This window comes from Pituophis catenifer, unplaced genomic scaffold (genome assembly GCF_029215685.1).
Source record: "Pituophis catenifer annectens isolate HBS135680 unplaced genomic scaffold, rPitCat1.0.hap2 SCAF_3, whole genome shotgun sequence".
NCBI lineage: Eukaryota > Metazoa > Chordata > Lepidosauria > Squamata > Colubridae > Pituophis > Pituophis catenifer.
Window position 1 is genome coordinate 180,246,905 of NW_027256883.1, and position 10,548 is coordinate 180,257,452.

Here is a 10,548-nt window from a genome sequence, read left to right on the forward strand (position 1 = left end):
CCTCGCTCGTTTTTCGCCTCTAGAAGACGGCAGGAGTCCGAGAACCGAAGACAGGAGTCTGAACGCCTTCCCCTCTAGCAGCCCGGAAAAGGCCCCCACTGAGCTCGGAAGCCAAGCTGAGGGGAAACTTCGGAAAAGCGCGCCACAAATTCTCAACCAGCAAGAGCCAAGATGTCTAACGGCCTGCAATGTGAGCGGGTGAAAGAAATGCCCTTCAAGATCGGACTCTATGCCGATTGGCTATTACAAAAAATGGTTCCCGCCTCAGGAATTTAAATTAGCGGACCAGCTCTAGGAGGATCTCTAAAAGGATCTTGTCGGTTGGTTATAAGGCTTCCTGGTCGGGTCTGTAGGGAGGGCATAACGAATAAATTCACATATCTTTGCCTAATGCTTTACAGTTACAGCTATCCTCACACAACCATAACTCTGCGAATTTAAATGCCTGTCTTAATTGCTATTATATTAGCACAACGATGGTTGAATGACAATCGGCATTCTACTGTAAATCGCTAGGAAGAAAAAAATGGTTTTGTGGGCTTACGTTTGTGGTTAACATCATAAAGGTGGAGCAACAAGTACTGGCAACTTTTAATTCAAGAATTCATCTTAATAGTAGTAATTCAATTCATTCAGTAGGGATCATGAGCCCAACCAAATAAGATCTATTCTCCAAACTAGACACTTGGACCTTGTGAAAGCACTGCCAGATATTCTATGCACACCCACACCCGTTACTAAAATTCTATTTTTGCAATGAGAGACTGCATAAGTAAATAGGATTTAGTTGATTAGATTTTTATCTGTCTTTTCTTATACAGGATATAAATCTTTATACAGGTAGGTTGTAATGAATAGAGTTTGAATTGTATATTATTCTGTTTAGAGTGAATTATAAATTGTACTAGATGGTGTTTAATGCGAGTCAAAATTCAGTTAATGTGACACTAGTGCAGTTGAGCCTAGTGCATGTGCAGTTGCCATTGGGGTTTTAAATGCCATCTGTGTGTGCAAATTGGAGAAAAGGAAGATTCTGTTCAAAGAAAGCTCAAAAAGATTTCATTTTGTAATTTAATTGGCACTATTGGGCAGAATTTTAGTGATTAGGATGAACGTTTTATCAAGGATATTAAAATTGACTCCTAAAATTTCGCTTCGGCTTTCACCCTATTAAGCCTTTTTAGGAGAGAAATGATAGCTACACAAACTTGATTAACATATATTGACTTGCTGACATTTTTCTGAAGGAGACCCTACATTAAAAACCTGAGAACAATTTTAGAAGGGTTATATTTGCCAAAGGTTTGCTTATGCTCAGTTTTTGGTTTTAAACTGAATAAGAATTTTGCTGTTACAAATGAAAAATCTGACTTTGAAATGGATTAATGTACTAACAATGACCATGCTATTGGTAAGATATATAAACTATTATTGAAAATAAAAGTGGAAGACGGATATGTCAAAGAATGCATAATTAAGTGGGCAAAAAGAATTAACTATAATGTAATACTTTGTCAATTGGAGTATATGTGGAGTAAAGGATTGAAATTTACACTGAATTATAACTTGAATTTTTATAAGACAATGTATCATTAGTATTTAACACCTGATAAATTGTCAAATATATATAAGAATGTGCAAAATATAGGCTGGAAATATAATAAATTTGAAGGTACTTTTTATCATATTTGATGGATAGCTAAGAAATATTGGGATCAGATAAGAGTATTTTCAAACTAAATGTACAACTGAAACCAGATGTTCTCTAAGATTTGATGGATAAACAGATGCAAAAAAGCATGGAACTCTGTTTTTATATATAACAGTAGCGAGACTTCTTTATGTGCAGAAATGAAAAGATTGACAGATTCTTACAATGCAAGAATAGATGATGAAGCTAAGCAGAGCTAGGAAAGATGGTGAAATTGATTGTTTTGATTAAAGAAATACTTTGTCTAACTTCATTTATATAAATCAAATATGTATTGATTTATAAAATATTTTGAAATGCAATAATGTTTTTGTTAGGCTAAGCTTATCTTTAGTAATTATATTTGTAATGTTAGGCTAAGCTTATCTTTAGTAATTATATTTGTAATGTTTTGTTTTCTATAACTACTCAGTGACTATTAAAATACATTGAAGTTGTATTTATTTTATACTATTACATTTCATTAATAAACATTCATTATTATGTTTAAATTTTTGTCTGTTTCCATCAAGCTGCAGCCAATTGCCTTAATTTTCACAGAAATATCACTTCAAATAGTGTGACTTTGAATAATGTGACTATTTCATGAGATTCATTATCAGCACTAAATGAAACCTACCTGTATGTTCATATCTTTCCTCTTATTCTGACAACAACCTTGGGTGGCCCTAAATTAGTAAGAGCCCATCCAAATATTTCCTTATTCTTGCATGAGAAGTCCCTGCTTCACTATTAGCTAAGGACAAGTTCTCATGACATTGCCTTTGTTTCATCAGTCTGCTGCTAAAGTAGTCCAAAATATTAGATAATTCAATGTGAAAGTGGTGAGAAATGTTCTACAAGGACAAGATAAAGTTGATGGAGGAGGTGACTTGAGATGTAGTTGAGATTAGCAGTCTGCTTGGTTTCAGTTGGTATGACAAAATTATTGTCTGACTGCCACCTTCAGTTACTGGGTTGAACATCTCTACTGCAGTGCTGTTTTGGTTGAAAAGAAGACCAGAACTCCATAGCTAATGTATCCACCATATTTGTGGTTTGTTTTTCTAAGGGGTAGGCCAACCAATCAACCCAGAACATCAAATAATAAAGTTGAAAGGGACCTCAGAGGTCTTCTAGTCCAACCCCTTGCTTGGCAGGAAACCCTATATCATTTCAGACAAATGATTATCCAGTCCCTTTGAAAGCCTTCAGTGATGGAGCACCCACAACTTCTGAAGGCAAGCTATTTCATTGGTTAATTGCTCTCACTGTTAAGAAGTTTCTCCTTAGTTCTAGATTACTTCTCTCGGTTAGTTTCCAAACATTGTTTCTTGTCTTGGCTTTTGGTGCTTTGGAAAATAGTTTGACACACACACCCATCTTTGTAGGATCCCCTCAAATATTGGAACAGTGCTATCATGGAAACCCCCCCACCCCAGTACTTATCATAATACTAGACATACCCAGTAGACATAGTCACATGGTGGCTCAGTGACTAAAACGCTGAGCTTGTCAATTGAAAGGTTGGCAGTTCAATGGTTCGAATCCCTAGTGCCGTGTAATGGGGTGAGCTCCTGTTACTTGTCCCAGCTTCTGCCAACCTAGCAGTTTGAAAGCACGTAAAAAAATGCAAGTAGAAAAATAGGGACCATGGAGGGAAGGTAACAGCATTCTGTATGCCTTTAGCATTTAATCATGCTGGCCACATGACCATGGAGACGTCTTTGGACAGCACTGGCTCTTCAGCTTTGAAACAGAGATGAGCACCACCCCCTAGAGTCGGGAACGACTAGCACATATGTGCAAGGGGGTCCTTGACCTTGACCTCTACCCACTTCACGTAACCATTCTTCATACATTTTAGCTTCCAGACCCCTAATCATTTTTGTTGCTTTTCTCTGCACTCTTTCCAGTCTCTCAACATCTATTTTTCCCACAACAACCCTGTGAGGTGGGTTGGGCTAAGAGAGAATGACTGGCTCAAAGTCACCTAGCTGGATTTTAAACCTGGGGAGGGGTGTAGATGTAGAATGTAAATTCTGATGACACTTGGCCTGCTAAAGCTAAAATTGATGTATTTAGTTTTAGAATGTATATTTAATTCCTACTGTAACATAATATGTAATTTGTCCAAAAGTTAAGGATTTATTCTTTCAGTTGAATTAAAAACTATTAATAGAAATGTATACATAAATATTCTTTTTTAAGGGTACAATAAATTAATCTGCCAAACTGAAAAAGTAGCATCATGATCAAAACCAGGCAAGAGTTCTAATCTCCCTTTTTTTTCTCAAACAGGAAGTACTCATATCAACCCGGATATCCTTCTTGCTAACTCCCGGAAGCTAAAAACCACCTTCCTTCCAAATGGCTATAAAGGTAAAAAAAAATGGCGCTCCTTTATTAAGAAACGAAAGTAGGACGCGATGGACGGAAGTGTACAGGAAGTGGCTGTTTATGGCTGTACAGCGAGGACAAGAGAGTAGGTTTATTAGGCTTTCCCCACGTCCATTAGAGTGGATTTAAGAGTTATCCCTTGGCAAAGGAGAGATTGTCGTCTCGGATCGGGGTAACTCTTCCGGGATGTAATCCTGGAGTTCCCCAGTTGCGATGTCCGAGGTGGCGCTGGGGGTAGTAGCTACGAAGGGGAAGGAGAAGGGGGAGGGGGACCCTGCAGTTGACACCCCATCGTAGTGACCATTGAGGGACATTTTCCTCCCCAGCTCTCTGCTTGCGCAGGAAAAGGGGCGGGGGGCGACGTAGTACCAGACCACACCAACTATCCCGGTTGGTTGCGAAGACGGAGGGCTCCGCCTCTCTAAATTGGAGGAAAGCAGCTCTACTTTCCCGCGCTCCCAGGGCGCCCCGTAGTTGTTACAGGTGTACCCGCTGCTCCCTCGCGGGCCCTGTATTGTAGGGGCTCCTCGCTGATTCTTGAGAAACATGGCGAAAGCCATCCCTGTCTCTTCTTTTTCCTGTGGAAGGTGTCCCCTTAGATAGTCATTGAACGGTGAAGTGGTTGGGGGAAAGGCTGCCATTTTTATCTTCCTCAATCCTTCAGTGGGCAAAGTGTGGCCAAAGTAATGTGGTTTCAAGCAGATCTGAGCGCACTGATAGGATCCTACTTAAGTAGATATGCAGAGTTTGGAATGTCAAATGTTTTTACAACAGCCATTAGGGAAATATATATAAATTATAAATGAATTGTTGAAAAGAAGAAAGCTTGGGGTAATTTGGAGCAGGTACTTGCAGAAAAAGGCTGAACTTCTGATCTGAAGTAAAATGTTCAGGTCCAAAATTGGTTTAATTATATACTTACAATTTGTGCCTAATCCCAGTTTGTGGATCTCAAAGAATGAAGGAAGACAGTGAAAATAATACTCTAAAATTTGAAAGCATTTCAATTACGTTGGAGGCAAATAGCTCTAGACTTTCTATCGGCCTGATTGATTGATTGATCAATTGATTCCACTTCATTCAAATTATCCCACCTTTATTATTCTATCTAGAACAGATAGGTTGTGTTTCTCTTCTGCCTTCTAGCTAAAAAATATTTTAGTTCATTTGTTCAAAGAATATAATAAGATCTTAGGACCTATTTAAAAAGCAAAAAAGGGTAACAATTTAACAGAAGAGCTATTTATTGGCTGGAGGAATGGAGAAGTGATATAATCACCAGTGGGAGTGTGCCTTCGTTTTTTCTTCAGTATTAGTGTTTAAATTACATTTTAATGCTTAAGTTGCATTAAGTTACATTTTTATAAAACTAACACAGTAGATGGAATGATTTTTTTTCTGTAAGTAGTTATTAAAAGGCAGTTGATGGTATTTTGGAATTTAGAAGAAATACCACTTAAAGTAGAATAATATTGATTAAACTCACAAAATCAAAATATTTATTTGAAACTTAATAGCTTGTTATAAGAGTAATGGATATATATTTTTCTCTTTAAGTATTACAGATTGTGTATATCGACTAGTTGTAATGACTGGGCTGGATGGAAAAAAAGTTTTGAAATTGCTTCCAGCTTCTAAACCTTTAAATAACTTGAAGCCTCTGGTTCAGTCTCCAGTCGTGTCTCATGCTGTTAAAGGAAATGTTTCACTATCTGTTCATGATTATGCGAAGACTTCATTTGCAAGTACTATTACATCTGCTGCTGCTAAAATCTCTAAATTAAAGACCATTGCAGCCAGGCGTTTAATTTTACCGAAGCCTTTAAATCAACTAGAACAAGTTAATGTAACATTTGTTGTAAAACAAAATCCAATTACATTAACAGTTTCTGGCATTCAGAGTAGTTATTCAGCTGATAGATCATCCTTGCAGAAATCTTTTGCTCCAATTTATTTGGACACAAGCACAACAGTTGTGAAAATAGAAAATGCTCCACTTTCCATAAAACCGCCAATGTTACCTTCTGACCACCACCTTCAAATACCCGCTCATACTAAAGTTAAAACTCTTCCAGTTTCTGTTTTGCCACCAGTAATTCAGGACAAAATCCTGGCTACAGTTGCAGCCTCAAATACTTCAGGGACAGATGAAAATAACAATGCACCAATTTTTGTATCACCAGTAAATACAGTGAAAATGCCTGCTTCTGAATCCTTGGAAACAAAATCAGTGGGAGAAGTATCCAGTTCTTTAATACTGGCAACACCACAGGAGTTTGTCAATAGCTCTGCTATAGAAGTATCAACCTCTGGTAGTATGGAAAATAAGATGGGTCCTATCAAATGGGTTGTTCATGAAAATCCACAGTCATCAACATCTTACCTTGTCCCTGTAAAATCATCTAACAAGGTGGCATCTGAGCTCTTAAAAACTGATATGAAAAATACCAAAAACAATTCTACCAGTATTTTGCCTGTTTGTTCTAGCAGCCTCCATGAAAGTCATGCAAAAATGCCTTCTATAAAAGATGATACTCTAACAATGTGCAACGGTGTTGCAAAGTTGTATTTACTGGCTAAGAAGGAGGGTAATATTTTATCAACATTCAAGCTTAGCAAGCAAGAAAGCACAATTGTCAGAAAACAAACATCAGAATTAATTAGTTCAGTTATAGATAATGCCATAACTAATCAGGTTATCAATCTTGTTTTATCAAAAAATAAAAGGATTGCATCTAATGTGAAAGAATCTAAATTCAGTGATAATACAATACCATATCTAGAATCTGAAGTAAATAAGAATTTTAAAACAGAATCAACACCTTCTGCTTCACCACATAACAATCTTCAAATAAGCAGTATCAGCCAACATGAAGCAGTGTCCTCAGGGAGGAGTGCTTCCATTGGGATAAATGTTGCTCAGAAATATGTCACAAAAGAAAACACATATGATAGTATACATAAAGATCTTTCTTCTAAAGCAGCTACTGATCCTACATCACCACCTGAGGTACATCATGCAATCAAAGAAGAAGAAGAACAGGTAATTCTTCATATCAAACTATTTATATTGAATATATCATTGGGATCATGCTCATATCTGCCAATATGATGAGTGGAAATGGAAATGAAATATTTTTTCTGTAGCAACCTCTTCCTTGAGGAATAACTTGCTGAAGGACGTTGGCATGGGTTTTTTCCATTTTTTTATAGACCTCACAATTTTAGATCATCAGGTGATAAATAGATGCTTGATAAATAGATGCTTGTATTTTATATCTTTTTATATTCAGTATTTACACATTTATTGTCTCGTAAAGTACTTTTAAGGAATAAAATGATTGAAATGAGTAATGTTTACTATTTTAGGTTAAAATATCTTCAGGAATGCCAATTTGGATGAAGCATATCCAAGAACAACAGAAAAAACAGTATCTTCAGTTGAGAAAAAAATTTGGTCTCTTTAAAGAAGAGAGAGTTTATCTTAGGAGAGTTTCATCAGTTCCATCTAAAAATTCAGAAGCATCTGTATTTTCCAATAGTGTACAAATGAATGACATTGATAATTGGATGTCTACACCTATAAAAAGTGAATCTGAAAAAGAAGAAACGGTATGTAGAATATTACATTTATGATTAATATTCTTTGATACTTATCCCTAATAATAACTATTATGAATAATAAAGCCAGTCACAATGATTGGCTGGATTATTGTGATATCATTAAATGTTTATAGGTTCATTTTATTACAGAATATGTGGTTTTCAAGAAAAGTATGGAAGTATTAAACTAACATCAAAGTATATGCCGTATTATTTTTATAGCTTTTGACATGCTATTTTTAGTGTTTTGTAACATTCACAAAGGAAGAGATATAGTAATAAGTGAAGCAATTTGAGTACTTTAACTTTTGAACGTAAAATAATATCCCACTACTTGTTTTTCCTTTATGAAAAGTGATATATTGAATGTACTGTGAAACTGTTAAACAGGAAGTTCTCAGTTTTATAGGCCAATATGGTGATGCCTTAAAAGAAGAACAATTTTAGGGGGTCATGTGCTTATCCCTTCCATCCCTAATAGGTTCCTTTCAAGGACTTCCTCCCAGCACAAGCTGTAGTGGCAGTAAATCTAAACTAGTGGACTTGTTGAAGTTGCATGTTGGTTTAGGAAGGGTGTTTCAGAAGGCTTTGAATTCAATAGAACCAAAGCTTTTCCTGGTATGTTTTCTAGCCCAGTCTGTAATACACTTCCTTTTGACCCCTTCTAAAATTGGATTTTCTAACATTAGAACACATTCAAAGTAGAAGAAAAATTGGGTTTTCAACCATAGGAAGAAAAAGGGAGATATCCTTGGGACATTGTCCACAAGACATTGAGTTGCATTCAGAATAGCTGTAGAGTGGGTTGCTTAATTTATATTGTCACAATAGTATACTACTCTTTTTATTCTTTATTTACAGATAATTGGGGAAGAAGGAGGGAAGTTGAATATAAAGAGGAAGACAAAAGCAATACCAGTTTTAGAAAATCCAAAGAAGAGAAAAAATGATGTCACAACAATGCAGAACTCTGACTCTGAGTGTAACAGCTCTTATTCAGTAATGGAAAACTTGAATAATTCTTGCACACAGAACTTATCGGAACAAGAACATTCTAGTTTTCTTCAGTGTCCTCATAACGTCTCAGATCCTTGGGTTTGTAACAACTCTGAAGTGGACAGAGTTTTGAAGTCTACTTTGAATTGCCATGAAAATGAAACTGCTCTCGATGAAAGTTCTTTCAAAAAGGATATTTTTCCTTTCAGCCCCCCAGACTTGGAAGAAACAATAAAAGATGAGAAAATAACAAGGCTTAAACTATTGCTGAGGGAACGAGAAGCAGCCTTAGAAGCACTTCGAAAAAAAATGCATCAATGTTAAAAAAGCTAGTTTGCAAATTGCTAAAATGTTACCTGTTGCTGTTCATTTAACATATAATAAATCTAATTTTCCTAATGTTTACCTGGCATTAATAAGTACAACTATGAATGAATGGAGTCCAGTTCCAAGACAAGATGTATGCAAATCTAGAATCTTATTGACAAGAATATAACTTGCTCAGAAATTTATTTAATTCATTATATTTTTTACAGTAAATACAATTTATATTCATGCTGATCATGATCAGTCTCGAGACAGTGGTTTCACAAATGAAGTGTAGATAGAATTCTTCAGTTGCAAATGTCTCTAAAGCATATAACTAGCTTAATACTGACAGAAATGTATTAGCTTAGATTTTATTTAGAACATTCAGTGACTAATATTGAATATTGTTATTTAAGTGAGTAAATTTGTTCCAAAACTCAAAATAACATTTTTGAGTCACTAACAATAACAGCAGTAGCACTTACATTTATATACTGCTTCACAGTCCTCTCTAAGCAGTTTATAGAGCCAGCATATTGGCCTCAACAATCTGGGTCCTCATTTTACTGACTTTGGAAAGATGGAAGACTGAATCAACCTTGACCCTGGTCAGATTTGAATTGCCAAATTGCAGTCAGCCAGCAGTCAACAGAAGTAGCCTGCAGTACTGCATTCTAAGTTCTAACCACTGCGCTACAGTTCATTTATCTCAAAGGTGCTTTTTTCAAAGGCAACTGAACTTTCTGGGTTTTTTTCTTCTTTGAAGATGTTTCGCTTCTCCTCCAAGAAGCTTCTTCAGTTCTGACTTGATGGTAAAAATGGAAGCATAGACCCATAGCTCATTTAGTTTCTCAAGAGCTTAAATTTAGATCCAGACTTAAACAAATAATGTATTGAAAAGAATTAGAACAGTGAACTGTACTGCAAAGTACAGTAATTTGCAGTTTGCTACTTATACGCTTTTCCAAGATATTCCAGCCATTGTCTGCTTTCCTACGGTACTTATTTTTGATGCTATGGTGACTCTCTAAACAGCTTAGAGAGGACTGTGAAGCGGTATGTAAATGTAAGTGCTATTGCTGTTGATCTTTAGTGACCCCTCCATCTCTTAAATAATTATGTCAGTATTGTGGCCCCAGAGCAGCTCAGAAGTAATCAGCTTGTTTGGGATTTGTTTTAGCTTCATAAAAATGGATTTGGTAGAATGAATTTGCTATTAAAATAATAGCAAAATAAGACATCCCCGATAATAAACCCAATCGGGCTTTGGAGTGCATGCGCTAAAATAAGTCTCCCCCCGAAAATAAGCCCTCCCTGAAAAACGCAGAGCTGGAAATCAGGTAAGATGGCAAGAGGAGCCCCATCATGCTCGACGCGCCCCAAAATAATAAGACCCCCAAGCGCTTTTCTGTGAATGTAATTCATGAATTCTTTTCAGAAAATCAGTGTTTCTCCTTTTCTATAATACATGAACAGGGAAATCTCACTGGCTTATTCTTTAACAGTATTACTCATTTGATCGGAATGTAAACCATGCTGATTTACTAACT

General features: G+C 36.2%; 1 protein-coding gene across 1 annotated transcript; it reads left to right on the forward strand.

Moving 5' to 3' along the window:
- The first annotated feature begins 4,080 nt into the window (after nucleotides 1-4,080).
- LRIF1 (ligand dependent nuclear receptor interacting factor 1) lies at nucleotides 4,081-9,088 on the forward strand. The gene is made up of 4 exons (XM_070939897.1): nucleotides 4,081-4,175; nucleotides 5,648-7,133; nucleotides 7,460-7,702; nucleotides 8,555-9,088. The coding sequence occupies exons 1-4, from the start codon at nucleotides 4,120-4,122 to the stop codon at nucleotides 9,011-9,013; spliced, it is 2,244 nt and encodes a 747-aa protein (XP_070795998.1). The 5' UTR covers nucleotides 4,081-4,119; the 3' UTR covers nucleotides 9,014-9,088.
- Nucleotides 9,089-10,548: the final 1,460 nt, after the last annotated feature.

Coding starts and splice junctions, on each gene's coding strand:
- LRIF1 (XM_070939897.1), top strand. CDS start 4,120: ATGGACGGAAGTGTACAGGAAGTGGCTGTTTATGGCTGTACAGCGAGG. Junction 4,176..5,647: donor TGTACAGCGAGGACAAGAGA/GTAGGTTTATTA, acceptor TTTCTCTTTAAG/TATTACAGATTGTGTATATC. Junction 7,703..8,554: donor AATCTGAAAAAGAAGAAACG/GTATGTAGAATA, acceptor CTTTATTTACAG/ATAATTGGGGAAGAAGGAGG.